Source organism: Rhinopithecus bieti, unplaced genomic scaffold (assembly GCF_001698545.2).
Source record: "Rhinopithecus bieti isolate Rb0 unplaced genomic scaffold, ASM169854v2 scaffold_388, whole genome shotgun sequence".
NCBI lineage: Eukaryota > Metazoa > Chordata > Mammalia > Primates > Cercopithecidae > Rhinopithecus > Rhinopithecus bieti.
The window spans coordinates 2,084,341-2,102,032 of NW_016803198.1; the positions used below are offsets into that span (position 1 = coordinate 2,084,341).

At 39.8% G+C, this 17,692-nt stretch overlaps 1 protein-coding gene across 1 annotated transcript; it reads right to left on the bottom strand.

Moving 5' to 3' along the window:
* Nucleotides 1-1,880: 1,880 nt before the first annotated feature.
* Nucleotides 1,881-9,394, bottom strand: LOC108527504 (syncytin-1-like). Its single transcript, XM_017868824.1, has 2 exons — nt 9,218-9,394; nt 1,881-3,854 (listed from the first exon to the last, which is right to left on the bottom strand). The coding sequence occupies exon 2, from the start codon at nt 3,852-3,854 to the stop codon at nt 2,139-2,141; it is 1,716 nt and encodes a 571-aa protein (XP_017724313.1). The 5' UTR covers nt 9,218-9,394; the 3' UTR covers nt 1,881-2,138.
* Between the last annotated feature and the right edge of the window lie 8,298 nt (nt 9,395-17,692).

The following is a 17,692-nucleotide window of genomic DNA, read 5'->3' on the forward strand; positions in this document are numbered from 1 at the left end:
GTCAGGAGATTTTTCTTTCTTTCCTCAGTTGATATAAATGTGCAGTCTGGCTGAAGAAAATAGGTTCATCCTTTGGCAACATAAAAACATTATTCCCTCTCTGATCAGCTGGAGAACATTTCTGTCACCTGTGTATAACATTAGAAACCATTTTATTGGTCATGTAAATTCCCATCAGCTTTTGTGAGTCACTCACCTGTAGCAAGAAGAGATCAAATCATTTAGATACAGAATTATACAATGGCAACAAAAGGAACAGATACTTACGGTTTTGTGTTTGCTTTTTCTGTGATTCTCAGTTTGTATATTTTTTGTTCAGCAAAGACTGTGTCTGTGTCTGTGTCTGTGTCTAAACAAGGGGATCTCTGAGCAATGAGGTGACGGAAACCTCATGGAGACCATTGCTATAATTTTCCCAAACATAAATGCAAATTGTAAGCAACTTGTCTAAATCATCTGGAATCTCTTTAATGCAGAGACTGCTACTGCTAGCCGCAACACGTCTCAATTTCAGAAAAAAACATTACCCAGGAAATGGCAGATTGTACAAGTGAGAAAATAGAAAATTATGACAGATTCTCCATTGTAATTTCTATACTCATTGGAACTGTTTTCCAGAAAAAGTTGTTCATATTACTGCTGAAATAAAAACAATATAATAACATTAGAGAAGGGTGGAAATGTAGTACTAATTACAAGAATGACCCTAGATTAGAGTCCTGGCTTTGTCACCCACAAGTTTCATAACCATTAAATGTTATTTGACTTCTTAGTCTTTTCATTTTCTCATCCGCAAAATGTGGGTAAGAGTAGCCCCTATATTATAACAGTTGTGTTATATCTGAGGAAGCTTTAAGGAAGCTTGTACAACACATCAATATTCTCAATATATGTTATTGCTGAAACATCAATTTTGTCAAATTTGTCTTATCCTGTATCCTCTTTGTATAGGATTCATAAAACATTAAGGGTAAAAATAAATTAATTTGGATTAAAAAATATATCACCTTTTCAGAAATATTTTTCTTTACTTTGATTAAATTGATTTCAACATGTCCTTTCTTGATGTATGTTATTGTCCTATCACAAGTGATAAGGGTTAGAAAAAAAAAGAAAAAAAAAGCTGAGACCATGATGTCAAAATCATTAAATGTGTTCAGGTTTAAAGAAATATTCTCATCCGTACAACGGTAATCATAAAACTTGCTTTGTCTATACTTATAGTCATATTGTGGACAACAATAAAAAGTTTTTGCCCTATTCATTCAAGGTCGGATTTCCAGTGACTAAATAATGGATACTAATGTACATAATCACATAATTTAAAGAACAGAACCAAAGACTCAAAAGAATAGGTTTGAACATGAAGTTATCTCAAAACCCACTCAGAAAAAGATGTTTAATTTTGTGACATAATATTTGGGTGTCCCGACCTGCAGGACAGTCCAACGGGCCCTGGAAGGGGGAGTGGGAATGGAGGAGACAAGAAAACACAAGAAATGGAGACAAGACAAACAGCCTGATCAAGTCTCGTTTATTGAGTGTAGGGTCATGCCTTATATAGGCTGACAGGGGAATAGGTTGGGCCAGGGCGGTGACGGAGGCCGGGTCTTCTCAAATTACTATCACGCATGCGCCGTGGGTTTATACTGTTCCCGGGCGCGGGATCGCGCCTGCGCCCTGGGCTGCATATCTTCCTGGGCGGGAAAATGTTTGCGCGCGCGCGGGAAAGGTTGGCGCGCGCGGGAAAGGTTGGCGCGCGCGGGAGAAACTTAGGCGCGCGCGGGAGAAACTTAGGCGCGCGTGGGAAAAGCTTTGGGCGCGCGCAGGAAGGTTTTGTAAATAAAGAACCCGGGAATGTGCCCTCTTGTCTCCGCTTTGCGGAGATCAAGCAACAGAGGTCGGCTAATTCCGGGCCTCATGGCTCCGGACAGGTCCCCCTTTTTTATATATAATTATGGCTAGAAGATTGTCCCTCGGGAACTGCGCCTGTCTTAGGTTGGAGTAATGCATCTCATCACTGGTACCCGTCATGGGATTAGGCAGTAGCTTATGACGGCCCTCCTGTCTTAGGTTAGTGAGAGATGATACTCTCTTACCCGTCATTGGCTGTCCAGTTCAGCGCATAGGGAAGGTGGTCATAATGGGTGTGAGTATGAACCACCGCGATCTTCTTGTTCTAGGCGATGATAATGGACCTGTATAGGCTTCGCTTGGATAGCCTCGACTTGTTGCTTAATGAATGTCATGAGCTTATTGAAAACCAAAGGTCCTACAGAGAGTAAGAGCAATAGGCAAAGCAGGGGGCCCAGGAATGGCATAAGATAGGGAAGGAGTCCATGGAACCCAGTCCAAAACGGGTTATCGGTTATTTCTTTTCGTCGTTTTTCTAGGTCTTCTTGTAGACGCCTGATTTTGTCCCTGACGATCCCGGATTTGTTGGCATAGAAACAGCACTTCTCCTGTAAAGCCAAGCAGATGCCTCCCTGTTCTGCAGTTAGTAAATCTAGGCCTCTTCTATTTTGGAGCACTACTTCTGCCAGAGAATCTACCTGATCTTGTAAATCTTGTATAGTACTCGAAATGGCCTGCATATCTGAGATCAGTTGGCGAGACAATTTGGTGTATTGAGTAACAGAAACCCCTAGGCCTGTAGCCCCAGTTGCTACGGCAGTAGTTATGCCTAATCCTGCAAGTAAGGGGATAAATTGTATTGCCCTTTTGTTTCTTCCTAAAAAGTGATCTATAGCTGGGATAGGTACAGGTTCATCTCCAGGGATAATGTCTATGTCAGGTAAAAGTGTGGCTAAGACACAGCGTCCTGTCCAGTTAGTAGGTAAATAGGTATAAGCCCTATTATTGCCACATATAAAAACCGAGCTGTTTGGGGCACACAGCGATTGGAAAATATTTACTATGGTGGAACAATTATTGAATTGATTGAATCCTACATCGAGGTCGTAAGTGTTATTAAGGGGAGGGGAGTAGATGCAAGAGGAACTAGGAAATTCTAAAGGCTGTACTTTAAGGGGAGGAATTATGGTGCAAGGGGTATTGGATGTATAATTTAAGTTATTACTGGGTATGGCAAGAGGAACGGGATCTCCTGATTGCAGACACAGCCAGCAGTCATCAGCCAGACTAGAGTTGGAATTGTTAAGCAGGTTATGAGTAGCCGTGAGGAGGGCAAAGGTCTGGGCATCAATTTTCTCTTTCCCTCGGGCTTTGGGCAAGGCCAAGGGGTGGTAGTGAATTTCCGGGTACAGGGACCTTTGCAACTCTTCAAGTTTTTTGTATACCCTAATTTCTCGGACCTTGTCTTGTGGTCCTCCTCCGTCAGAGGTATGAAGAGGGGGGTGAATATTCCAGCAGACAGGCTGTCCTACAGTTCCAGTACAGCCAGCTGATATAAGGTTATTGGTACTTCCTACAACTGTAGGGACACTATTGGCCCCTATAGTAGGGGTTCTAGATCTTGTTAGGATAGCAGTATAGTATGTTTTACCGCCAGAGGTACATTCTAAATAAGTAGTGTAGCAGGAACTATGCATAGCAGTCTCAAATGTGTCACAAGGGCAGGTTGTGGTATCCCCTCCACTAAATATTCTTGGGGTTGACACACACCTCCACTTAAGAGAGTCACTAGACAGGTATGCTGTGTAAGCGGAGCAGGACACAGCTGAGATGTACGTATTTGGAAGGGAGGTCACATATCCCCCCAAACAATCACAGGGCTTACCGTATCGTTGTCGTATATATTTACGGGCCTCATGGGGATTACCAAAGCCGGCATATACCTGGAGTGCTTGGCAAATCAGCACCATGGTCCAGAGGGGCTTGTAGTTGAAGTTCATCTCTGCAATAGAGGAAAAGAGTACTCTCAGGGAGAAAATTACTCCCTGGATTGGTTATTGTTAGGTACCTGTCTTACCAGTCGCTCTGGTAGCCATCTGGCTGCATCATGAGTTTGAGAAAAAACACAAACTGAGCCTCTTCCCCAGATTAACACTGGGTCTGGACCATGCCATGTGTTGTCTAAGGGGTCTTTCCATTTAACCGTGGCAAATTGTTTTTTGGACTCGGAATGCCAAAATCGATCGGCTGCTGATCTGTTCAGGTTGTCCAAATTTAAAAAATTTAAAATAAAAAGTGTGTGATTAAGGATATTTCTAGGGGTGCCCTTAGTAGGGTACCATTCTCCCTTTTTTATTTTGTCAATGGTGGTTTTTAAGGATAGGTGTGCTCTTTCAACTATTCCTTGTCCTTGAGGGTTATAGGGAATTCCAGTAATGTGTTTTATTTGTAATTTAAGACAAAAGTCTTGAAAGGCTTTGGATGTATAACCAGGACCATTGTCTGTTTTTAGTTGTTTAGGCTTTCCAACTATGGAAAAACAGTGTAGTAAATGAGCTATGACATGTTTGGTAGCTTCGCCTGTTTGTAGGGTGGCCAGTATAAATCCACTAAATGTATCTATACATACATGGATGTATTTTAAGTTACCGAATTCTGAATAATGAGTGACATCCATTTGCCAAATCATGTTGGGAACTAGTCCTCTTGGGTTAATTCCTAAGTGAGGGACTGGCAGGTATGTTATACAGGTCTGACATTGTTTAACTATTTGTCTTGCTTGTTCTCTAGTTATTTTAAACATCAGTCTCAAAGTTTGAGCATTAAGATGGTGTAAGGCATGAATAGCCTGTGCTTGGGCTAGGTTTGTATTTGTAGCTATGGCTACCGTCTTGGTTGCCATATCAGCCAGTTGATTGCCCTGGGATAGAGGTCCTGGTAATCCTGAATGAGCTCTAATATGTCCAAGAAAGAAAGGTGTTGATCTGTCATGTATTAATTGTTGGCATTGTAAAAATAACTTGGCTGTGTCTGAGACATGTTTGATTTGTGCTACGGTCTCAAGTAAAGGTATTGAGTGAGCTAAATATGCACTGTCAGTATAAATATTAAGGGCCTGATTAGGGAAGGCTGACAGTACTGCGATTAGGGCCTGCAATTCTACTAGCTGAGCTGAAGTATGGCTGGTTTTGAATTTAACAGTGGTGTCTGCAAAGGTGTATGCAGCAGTTCCTGTGGATGACCCATCAGTGAATACTAATAAGGCATTGTCTAAAGGTGTTTTACTGGTAACATGAGGGAAGACAAAAGCATGCAGCTTACAAAATTGAATAAGCCTGTTTGGTGGATAATGGTTATCTAAGTTGCCAGCATAAGAGGCGCAAGCAATCGGCCACGTTTCAGTATTTTGCATCAACCAATGGATTTGTGGCTTAGAATAAGGTTGTATGATCATAGAGGGTTCAATTCCAAAATATTTTTTGCTATTGTCTCTCCCTAGAATAATTAAATCTGCTATGGCATCATAATAGGGGAGTAATACCTTTTTGGGAGATGAAGGCAAGTGGACCCACATAATAGGGTTATTTTGCCAGAATAAACCAGTAGGTGTTAGTGTTGTGTTAAATATTAAAAGGGTTAATGGCTGTGAATAGTCTATGTTAGTAACAAATTGCTCAGCAATGGCCGCCTCTACTTTATTAAGTGATAAAAGAGCTTCTTTTGATAACGACCTAAGGGACTTAGGGCTGGGGTCACCTCTCAGGGTGTCGAATAAGGGTTTTAAGTCTCCTGTGGTGAGTTTTAAGTAGGGCCGAAGCCAATTTATGTCTCCAAGGAGCTTTTGGAAATCATTGAGGGTTTGTAACTTATCTTTACGGATAACGGCCTTTTGATTTGTAATTTTAGGTCCATTTATTTGAAAACCTAAATATGTATAAGGGTCTTGTAGTTGTATTTTTTCTGGAGCTATTTGTAAACCCGCCGTGGTTAGTTCTTGCTTGAGTTGAGCAAAACACTGTAAAACTTGTTCTCCCATTTTTCCTGCTATAAGAATGTCATCCATATAGTGTATAATATACATTTGTTTCCATGTCTCTCTAACTGAGTGTATGGCCGTAGCCACATATTTTTGACACAAGGTGGGACTGTTGGCCATACCTTGAGGTAACACTTTCCATTGGTATCGTTTCATTGGTTCTTTGAAATTTACAGATGGTAAGCTAAAGGCGAATCGTTTTTGGTCAGTAGGATGAAGGGGAATTGTAAAAAAGCAATCTTTAAGGTCTATGATAATTTTAAAATATCCTTGAGGGATTGCTACCGGAGAGGGTAGCCCTGGCTGTAAGGCGCCCATAAGGACCATAGTAGCATTTACTGCTCTTAGATCTTGTAAGAGTCTCCAATTTCCAGATTTCTTTTTTATGACGAATATGGGGGTGTTCCAAGGAGAGTTGCTTTCTGTAATGTGTCCTGCCTCTAATTGTTCCTGCACTAACTGTTGGGCAGCGGCAAGCTTCTCATTGGTTAGTGGCCATTGATCAACCCAAACGGGTTCATCTGATTTCCAAGTGATTGGATCAGCAAATTTTTGGGGTGCAGGCATGTCAATGGCCACGGTTAAAAATTTCCAAGCCCCATTTTATCCAATTTTCCTATGGCTGGGATTGGCTGTAAAATGCCATCTTCTCTTTTTCCTAACCCTTTTCCAGGGTGGTAGCCCTGAGCCAACATTTGTGCAGTGACTATATCATTTGGGCTACCCATCATGACCCTCATTTGGGAGAGAAGATCTCTACCCCAAAGGTTAACAGGCAAATCAGGGATAACAAATGGCTTAATGAGACCGGAATTACTTTCTTGATCTCTCCAGGTGAGATATTTGGAACTTTGTCTAGGGTTATTACTTTGCCCGATTCCTCGTAAATTTGTTAAGGTCTCTGAAGTGGGCCAACTGGAGGGCCAATCTTGTTGTTTAATAATTGTTACATCGGCCCCTGTGTCTATCAGTCCTGTAAATAACTTTCCGTCTAGCCACAAGGTGAGAGAGGGTTTTTGATTAGTAATGGGCTGTACCCAGTAGATGTCTGAGGATCCGAATCCTCCCTTTCCCCTTAGGGGCGATTGGACTTTATTAGCTGTTTTTAGCAATGGTAACAGGAGTAACTGCGCTATTCTATCCCCTTGAGGAATGATAATGATGTTGTCAATAGCCTTGGCCATGATTTTGATTTCTCCTATATAATCACTATCCACTATTCCTGGAAAGACCTGTAGGCCTTTCATGGTGACGCTGCTTCTCCCCAGGATTAATCCAAACATGTTTGAGGGTAGGGGCCCATATATACCCGTACTTAGGGCCTGAGGTCCCATTTCAGGGGTTAATACTGTGTGGGAGGTGGAACAGAGGTCCAATCCTGCGCTTCCTGGGGTTGCTCTACTAAGCTGTGAAACGGATTGTTGTTGGTTGGTACAAAACTGACCGCCCCATAAGCTTGTTTCGGGGCCTGGGGCCGGCCCCTCAATCCGTTTCCCTGTTGAGGTGTTAGGGGATTTCCTTGATTGTCAATTTTAGATTTACATTCATTGGACCAATGTTTTCCTCTTTTACACCTAGGGCAGAGGCCTGGAGCTTTTGCCTCTAAGGTCTTAGCTAGCTCTCCCTTACAATCCCTAGCGAAGTGTCCCAATTTTCCACACTTGAAGCACCCCTTGCTATTCTTATTTTTACTAGCGAGGAAGTCTTTTACGGTTTGTCCACTAAAGGCAGCAGCCATAGCCAAACCCTGTTGATATGAGGGCCCTATGTCTGAACAGAGGCGGATGTAACCTGTTAAGTCTGTTTTCTTTCTATAAGGTCTGATTGCTGCCTGACAAGCCGGGTTAGCGTTTTCGTAAGCTAGCTGTTTTACATAATCCACCCCTGCCTCGGCATTTCCAAATATTCTGCTGGCTGTGGTTAAAAGTCTATGTACAAAGTCTGCAAAAGGCTCATCAGGTCCTTGTTTGACCCCCGTGAGCGAGGCTCCTGGATCCCCCTTAACAGGAAGTTTTCTCCAGGCTTTGGTAGCCGCTGCTTGGATTTGAGAAAACAGTCCAGGATCATACTGCATCTGAGCATCGGTTTCTGTGTAATTACCCGAGCCAGTTAGCATATCAAAATCCCAACCATTTCCGGCTTGTTGGTTTCTCTTGGCCGTATCTCTACAATTTTCATAAAATTCTGACTTCCAAATCAGATGGTCGCCTCCGGAAAGAACTGCTCTAACTAAGGTATTCCAATCTATGGGAGTGAGCCAATTTTCGGCCACAGATTCGACTATGGCCAGGGTGTACGGGGCAGTAGCTCCGTATTGCGAGACAGCAGTTTTTAGTTCTTTTATTACAGTAAATTCAAACCCATTGTGGTGTCTCCAGGCTCGACCCTGCGTATCTGTAGTTTCCGTTACTGGAAAAACATCTCGAGGAGAGGAATCCTCCCTATCCCTACTACCAAGCGACCTTCCTTTTGGGACATGCTGTCCGGGTCTCTGAGGGTGAGAGGGTTTCTCTATTCCTTTAGGGTATTGAACGCTCTCACTTCCTGTCCTTAATTTCTGCAATCTAGTGATTAAAGACTGATGTAGTTCTTCGAGCTTTATTTGCTCTTCAAGCTGTGCAATTTTTTCTCTAAGCTCCTCTTTTGGGTCTATTACTGCCATAACTGCGGGGGCAGAAGCCTTATTATAGGGAGGGGGATAAGTAAGAGTTTGTGGCCAGTCAGAATTATAATATTTTGCTGCCCCTTCCTCTAAATTATCCCAGTTTACTTCTGAACAGTTAAGGTTATTTTTACTTTTGCTTTCATTAGTTGTAGGTAAAACTGGGTATTTTTTGAACTTTTCCTTATTTGATGTTTCTATATTTGTCATTGAGGGGACCCCAGCCTCTTCCTCGTCACTTTGTAGCGATATAAGGTCTATTTCTTTATTAGGTATGGGTTTTTCGAGGTCGGTTTGGGAGCTGCCTCTTAATATTTCCTCAGTCTGAGTAACCACCGCCATTACCTCAGGATCTTTTTCTTTTTCCTTTTTATCTATTATATCTCTGATTAGATTCCAATAAGAAAAAGCTGTCACCGGAACCTTTTCTGGTCCAAAAGTACTATAGTAATCTTGAAAACAGTCTCCCACTCTACGCCACCTCTTTATGTCAATGGTCCCCTCTTGTGGAAACCAAGGGCAGGTTTCTTTTACAAAATCAAAAAACTTAAACAAATCATTACTTTTAACCTTTACTCCTCGTGTTTTTAAAGCCTCTTTTAATTGCCCTACATAAATTTGATGCTGGCTTAATTCTTGTCCCATAATCAGACACTATTACTCACCTCTGGTTCCAACGCGGCAGGCTCCCACGACGTCCGGAGGAATTTCTTTCCACTTTCACTTTCGGCCGACTTTAGTGCCTTCTTCCTCACTTTTTCCCCCGTGTCCAGGTCCCTGTTCGGGCGCCAGGTGTCCCGACCTGCAGGACAGTCGAACGGGCCCTGGAAGGGGGAGTGGGAATGGAGGAGATAAGAAAACACAAGAAATGGAGACAAGACAAACAGCCTGATCAAGTCTCGTTTATTGAGTGTAGGGTCATGCCTTATATAGGCTGGCAGGGAAAGAGGTTGGGCCAGGGCGGTGATAGGGGCCGGGTCTTCTCAAATTACAATCGCACATGCGCCGTGGGTTTGTACTGTTCCCGGGCACAGGATCGCGCCTGCGCCCTGGGCTGCATATCTTCCTGGGTGGGAAAATGTTTGCGCGCGCGTGGGAAAGGTTGGCGCGCGCGGGAAAGGTTGGCGCGCGCGGGAACAGTTTTGGCGCGCGCGGGAGAAACTTAGGCACGCGCGGGAAAAGCTTTGGGCGCGCGCGGGAAGGGTTTGTAAATAAAGAACCCAGGAATGTGCCCTCTTGTCTCCGCTTTGCGGAGATCAAGCAACAGAGGTCGGCTAATTCCAGGCCTCATGGCTCCAGACATTTGGGTATGACTTCAAGCTTAGCCAAAGTTGAGCATCACTTTTAAATAAAAGACTGGAAGCTTTGAACTTGTATGTCATAAGATATTTTGATGGCAGGCACTATTAATAATTGACAAGAGGTATTGCAAAGACAGAAATCATAGTAAGAATGTGCCAATAGGTCTGCAGTATCACTCAGGGACATGAGATTCTGATTTTAGTAACCAAAGTCGGTTTTCTAACAGGGGTCTCAAATTCAAGTGCTTTCATTAGTCACTTTTGTGGAGTTAAAGAAAAACTGGAAAAAGTAAATGAGATTAGAATTGAGAAAGAGATTAATTTCCTCTCTCTAAGTATTCACATTTAAAATCCTCCATACCATGTAGGACCAAACAAAATGTTTTCAATGGCCGGATTAGATCCCTGAGTGAAAAAGATTATAGGCAGAAAGACTAAAATCCCAGACATTCCTAGAGTAGGGAAGGACATAAACATTTAGACCCACAGGTCACATAAGATCCTAATGAATTTCTTGTCTGTTGTCACTACCAATGGCTTACAAACAAAAACTAAATTATGTAGATTTCATATACTAAAGTGGGAAAATATGCAATTTCACTTTTTCTATTCTGTAGCTAATTACAAAGGGGTTGAAACTAGCCAAAGCCACTAAGGGATCACCATCTCAGGAAGTAGATAAATGCTGAATATGTATAAAATCTTTGCTATCATTAAAAATATAAATGAAAAGGACAAATGAGAAAATAATACACTTTGACCAGATGCAGTGGCTCACGCCTATTATCCCAGCACTTTGGGAGGCCAAGGTCGGGGGATCACCTGAGGTCAGGAGTTCAAGACCAGCCTGGCCAACATGGTGAAACCCCGTCTCTACTAAAAATGTAACAATTAGCTGGATGTGGTGGCAGGTGCCTGTAATCCCAGTTACTCAGGAGGCTGAAGCAGGAGAATTGCTTGAACCCGGTGGGAGGTGGAGGTTGCAGTGAGCTGAGATTGTGTCATTGCACTCCTGCCTGGGTGACAAGAGCAAAACTCCATCTTGAAAAAGAAAAAAAAAAGAATACACTTACAGAAATCTTTCCAGCTAATACACATCACTCTAACTGATTCGCTTTTAAATTCTCCCCGTGATTTTGCAAAAACCAGTAACCTAACCAAAACTATTAATGACTTGCCTATTTATTTTGCACTGTCCATTAATTTTGGATTTAAGCTTCTAGTTTTAGATGAAAATAAATTTATTTATTTCCCCCAAAAACCTGTAATTTGGTATCTTGCTACGAATTCTCATAGTATATCAAAGTCTGAACGTCAAGGCATACTCTATTAGTAAAAATGATAATAATTATGATTTATTGAGCACTTAACTATATGCCTAACATTTTTTACATGTATTATTTCATTTTATTCTTCCTCCAAGTTTGTGACATAGATTCGATTTTACAGATGACAAAACTGAGACTGAAAGATTTGGATTCGGGTACCAAAGGAAATAAGAACCAATATTAAAATACAGGTATGACTGACTCCAAAACCTGTATTTCCTGGAGACACAGGGACTATGTAGAGGTGACTCAGCATCCCCTAGAATGGGATAGGTAGAGAAAAGGGGAGGCCAACAGCTGGGCCTCCTATCTCAGATTCTACCAGAGCAGCTAATTTATTATTAGTTTATATATTGTGTTTGAATAAGTATTTGGCTGCTAGAATATTTTTAAAACCACTCTTTTTTTTTTTTTTTTTTTTTTTTTTTTGAGATGGAGTCTCGCTCTGTCGCCCAGGCTGGAGTGCAGAATCTTGGCTCACTGCAACCTCCGCCTCCCGGGTTCAAGCAGTTCTCCTGCCTCAGCCTCCCAAGTAGCTGGGACTACAGGCGTGTGCCACTGTGCCTGGCTAACTTTTGTATTTTTAGTAGAAACGGGGTTTCACCATGTTGGTCAGGCTGGTCTTGAACTCCTGACCTCATGATCTGCCCACCTCAACCCCCAAAGTGCTGGGATTACAGGCGTGAAAAGTAAACGTGTTTTAGGATAAAAATGGGTATCGTTATTCTTTCATTATTTCTTTAATAGACTCACTTTTTTTTCTTTAACAGATTAAATGCTACTTTAAAAAGTAATCTGAAAATTACCTTGCTATAAAAAACTTTCCCTCACCTTCTCCTGACTGCTCTTATCTTCAGGCTAGGTTGTGATCAAAGGCCTTCCTCCAAGTTCACTTAGGGCACATTTTTCAAGGTCATTATTTCTGTGATTGCCATTTTAATAGCTTGATTCTGAAGTATTTAAATTCTTCCCATCTATTTAATACAAAAATTTCTTTTATGTTTTAGAAAAGGAACATGTAAGAGAAGACAAACTATATTTCTCTGAGATTCTAGGTCCATCCCAGTAAAAAGAAACCTATTTTTTTTTTGCTTTGTTTTGTTTTGTTTTTATGGCGAATGGGACTTAGGGACAGAGTGTAAGGAATGGAACTGTTACTGTCATTTGCTGGGCTGGTGCTGCTACCTTAGTCTAATATATGATTCATTCCCTGTCATTTAGTGGTTTATTTCCATTAATGCTTTTAGATGCAAACTCCTTCAAAGTTTCTACTGTAGATAAGTCAACATTCTGAGACACTTGTAAGTTCCCTGAAGTCACGGACCTTGTCTGCTTCATTTTTGCATTGTCTTCTCTTCTCCCTGTTATCTAAAACTTTCAAAATTAAGACATTCATGAAGTATTTAGAGGAGAGAATGCAGAAATAAGGGTATAATAGAAAGATCAAAAAATATTAGATTTACTCGAATTTATCTGTGATTACAAATAATATAATAGAAATTACTCTGTATTGGCCAGGTGCAGTGACTCACGCCTATAATCCCAGCACTCTGGGAGGCTGAGGCGGGCGGATCACGAGGTCAGGAGATCGAGACCATCCTGGCTAACACGGTGAAACCCCGTCTCTACTAAAATACAAAAAATTAGTAGGGCGTGGTGGCGGGTGCCTGTAGTCCCAGCTACTCGGGAGGCTGAGGCAGGAGAATGGCGTGAACCCAGGAGGCGGAGCTTGCAGTGAGCCAAGATTGCCCCACTGCACTCCAGCCTGGGCGACAGAGCGAGATTCCGTCTCAAAAAACAAACAAAAAGGAGTTACTTTGTATTTATGTGTAGTGTATATGTGTATGTATATGATTTTTAAATAATGCCTTCTGTTTACACATCTGCAGATATACATGCATATACATACTACATGAGGGCACAGTTATCTTTCTTACCATGGTGGTCTCTGTATTTGGGATGAATGCTGTAAGTTCTAAATATTTATATGTTAAATGAATAAACTAATTTAAACTACTTTTAATTTTTGTATTATAATGTATGTAAGGTTATGACAGTAACTGTGTCTACTACAAAGAAACTCTTACCTACTTTTGCTGTACTGCACACTTGTAGTTATTTGACTATAAACTAAATTTGGCACTAAATTTCTGTACATATTTATTAATGAAGACATGAAAGAAGTTCAGAGTGGGGGCAGAAAAGGGCACTTACGATTTCGGACTCGTAAAATAATGTTTTTATGAAGACAACAATACCTTGAATGGGTTTTGTACAAATTTCTCACATTACCTTCATGGAAGAGCTTAATGTAAGAGTTGTAGAAGATGCCCAAATGTAGGACCATCACTCATTTGAGAAAAGAAGATTTAGTGGACAAATAAAATGGTCAATGATTTGTTTTATGTCGAGAGTAGCTTAACCACAACCTTTATAATATTTCAAGACAAATATATTTATGAAGAGTCATTAATATCTCAGCACATACTTCTATGGCAATGCTGAAGTGTCTGTAATATTTTCAAGGTATTTTTATTTGGTAGTAAAACAATTATTGGGTAACATTTGTAGCTAAATCTACTGCATCTTGAAATAAAAATGAGTTTTAAGATAATATTATCAACTTTGATTAAGAAACATTTTTAAATGACTGTTATTGATGATAACTATCTTCACAAATTGTTAAACCCTGAGAAACAAGGAAACATCATTGTTCTCCCAGATGACTAACTAGTTCAGTTTTTTTTTTTTTGAGACAGAGTTTTGCTCTTGTTGCCTGGGCTGCGATGCAATGGCGTGATCTCTGCTCACCGCAACCTCTGCCTCCCAGGTTCAAGCGATTCTCCTCCCTCAGCCTCCCTAGCAGCTGGGATTACAGGCATGTGCCACCACACCTGGCTAATTTTGTATTTTTTTTTAGTAGAGACAGGGTTTCTCCATGCTGGTCAGGCTGGTCTTGAACTCCCGACCTTAGGTGATCCGCCCGCCTCGGCCTCCCAAAGTGCTGGGATTATAGGCATGAGCCACAGCACCTGGCCACTAGTTCAGTTTTCTAAAAAAAAAACATAATTGAAATGCAGCCATTATAATACTTAGGGGTCATGACTACTTAAATTCAAATTAACTGATTCCATTTAATTTCTCAGCTGATCTGAGTTTTAGAAACATTTAGTTTCATGAAATGCTTTTTATAGTGCCTTGTAGGGAGTCCTGGCATATGTTATTTTTGCATATGTCACCAAACAACTGGGTTATCAGTTTTATTTCTTTCGTATTTCCTTTTAACACCATTTAAAAATATACACAACAGCAGATAGAGACTATGTTTTACATTGCATAATTTGAGATTTTTTTTTCAGTAGTGATAAAATTTCTCTAATACTGTCTTGAAAAAAATCCTTCACTTTTCTTTAAAACAGCTACATGAAGAGAAATGAACTTAACCCTGTTTTCTTTCTTATGCTATTATGTCTGATGTCAAAGACAAAAAATGATGCCAAGGAAGTTGTGCTGTGTGAAATTTCTAATATACTTTGTGACTATATTATTGAACACTAAAGAAACTTAAGCAACTCTACTTACCACCAAAGTGACTGGGAATGGAAAATCAGATACTGTTATTGAATAGTTGAATCATATAGCTATTCCTTTGTCTTTGATTTGTTTATCTGTTTATTTTCCCTGTCCTATAGGTAGACATCAAAATAAGCCTTTATAGGTGAATGAGTTGTTAGCACTATGTAAATACTATAATTATTCTAGGAAAATAGGATAATTGTATATAAACAGTAGTTAACATGTTTATGACATTTGCCAAAATATCTGTTTTTCTAATGCCTTATTGGATGAGGAACATTTTCTTTAGTCATCATAAAAAAATACTTTCTTGCCACGGTTTTATGAGTCTGCTAGCACAGTCCCCATTTGAAAGATAATAAAATAAGTGGCATGCAATCTAGCTTTTTCCTCAAGGATATGTGACTTAAAAAGCCTTGACTTGAATTTAGTTTTCCTGATGCTCCCTGATGCCTATTATTCTAAATTATGGTTGACAAAGTGATATAGAAATTCCTTGTACTTAGCAACACATTTATTATAATATTTCCAAACAATGTGTATAATTATACTACTGCTATATTGTCTGATAAGGAAAGTAAAGCAGTTTAGCTCTTATTCTGGAATCCATCACAAACTCAAAAGATCTGAAACCAGTCATGAATTTAAAATTGTACTCACATTAAGCTGCATTATTATTATTGTTTAATTATCTGTCTCCTTTAGAATATTAGCTACATGAAGGTAAGAGCGTTGTCTGGTTTATTCACAATTATATTCTAAATGTTGCACTAGAATAACCACATAGTAAATGCTCAATAAGAATTTGTTAATCAGATGAATAAAGACATTAACTCTAGGGGAGAAGAATACACACCACACAGAATTTTATTAAACCAAGGTGTTCCAGAAGGTAAGAAGAAATCAAGGAGGAACATAATCTGATTGTCCCCAAATGGTCCTTGTTTGACTTCATTCATTAGTTATTTTTGTTATTTTGGCAACATTCTAAAGATTCCTGTAAAATGAAACAACTCAGTAATTGAACTCAGTGAACTGTTGGGCAAAATGAAATTGGCAAATATATGAACAGACTCATTTTGGCACAGAACATTGTAATAACAAAGTTGCTCTGCTCATTTGAGCATTTGGTTATTAATAAAGTTCTCCGAGCAATTATGCAGTTCTCTTACTGTGCATTTCTACTAAAGTACAAATTCTAATTTTATGTCTGGAATCAAGATCCTACAGCTTAACTTTTAAGATCTGTTCCCTGTCTCCATTAATATAGGTGAAAACTGATAAATATGAGTCATTGACAAGTGCATATTGCTATTGTATCTCACTAAATGTGCAAGATCCAAATCTCTTGGCTATTAAATTTAGTTCAGACATCAGATAATTAGAATTTAGAAGCCAACTCTTTGAAAGGAATTGGAGTGGCTTAGAGCTAATATCCTGTAGTTTATCAATCATACAGGATAATTTATCTCCAAATTTTTGCATTATAATTCAAATGTAAAAGCTTACATGACTCGGAGTATCAACAAATCTGGTGAAATAGTTCTCCAGCCTATATTTTCTAGTCTCATTTAAGTTCAGGTGGATTTAAACTTTTAACTTTATATAATATACAAATATTACTTTATATATTTTCTATCACAACTGTACAACTGTAATTTAAACATTAACTGTTGAGAAAGTAACTTGAAACCTTGCATATTTTAAAATTATTTAGAATTTGTTTGTAGTTGTAAAGGCTTAAACAATGTTTCATAAAATAATACTGGAAATATTTTATTTACATCTCTCTTAACATGAGTTTTATAAATTTATCTTGAAAGTCGAGGTACAGCTGATGATACAGTTTGAGGCCTATGATAGCTGAAGAATTTGGATGATCACCTAAGGGTCCCCATAGATGAGGTTTATTAGACACTTTCCTCAAAAATTTTGAGAGCTCTCTTGGCTGCCTTATTGAAGAATTAACTCAGTGTCTTAGGCCTCTTACATCGTTTAAATTGAGTTAAGTAAGCCCATTTCCTCCTTAACAGAGGAACATGCACGTTCTGACTTTCATTTTGAGATAGATAACTCAGTTTTTAAGCTTTTAAGCATTTCTGTGTGTGTGCCTGCACGTGTGCCTGTGTGTGTTGTATGCTGTCAGCCTAAGACCACTTGACTACTTTTTATAAAGTTGTTTCCTATTTGTTGAACAAATTCAATTTATACCATGGCTCAAATGCAGTACATATTTATTTCTTGCTGTGTAATATCCAAGATGTATGATCCTGGCAGGCTGATGGGTATCATTTCAAGGGTGATTCAAGATCCTCAGTTATCTTCTGTCTTGTAGTGTTGCAGCTTTAGCTGGTGGCTTCCATAGTTATTGTGCTTATTTTTCTCAAGATGGCAGAAAGAGGTAAGAGCCTAGACGTTTACACCTACATCAGGAAGGTTTTTAATGGGCCACATGTAAAGATCGTTTATATGACTTCTCTCTCCCTATAATTCATTATCCAGATTTCATTCACTTGATATTATAAGTTGAATTCTCTGCCACCACCTACCCCAAACTCCACAATTTATATGTTGAAATCTGAGCTCCTAGTATCTCAGAATGTGACTTTGATGCAGGTAATCAAAGTGAGGTCATTAGGGTAGGCTTTAACCCAATATAACTGGTGTTCTTATTTAAAAAAAAAAAAAAAAAAAGGCAATTTGAACACAGAGACACACATAGAAGGAAGACAATGTGAAGAGACAGAGAGAAGATGGCCCTTCATGAGCCAAGTAAGAGAAGCTTGGAATAGATCCTACCCTACAAGCCCTTGGGAGGAACCAACTCTGACAGCACCTTGATTTTGAACTTCTAGCCTTTAGAACTGTGTCAATATATTTCTGTTAAGTCACCCAGTTTGTGGTACTTTCTTGTGGCTGCCCCAGCAGCCAAATA

Bases quoted from the DNA above. Each gene is read 5' to 3' on its own strand.
- LOC108527504 (XM_017868824.1), bottom strand. From the start codon at position 3,854: ATGAACTTCAACTACAAGCCCCTCTGGACCATGGTGCTGATTTGCCAA.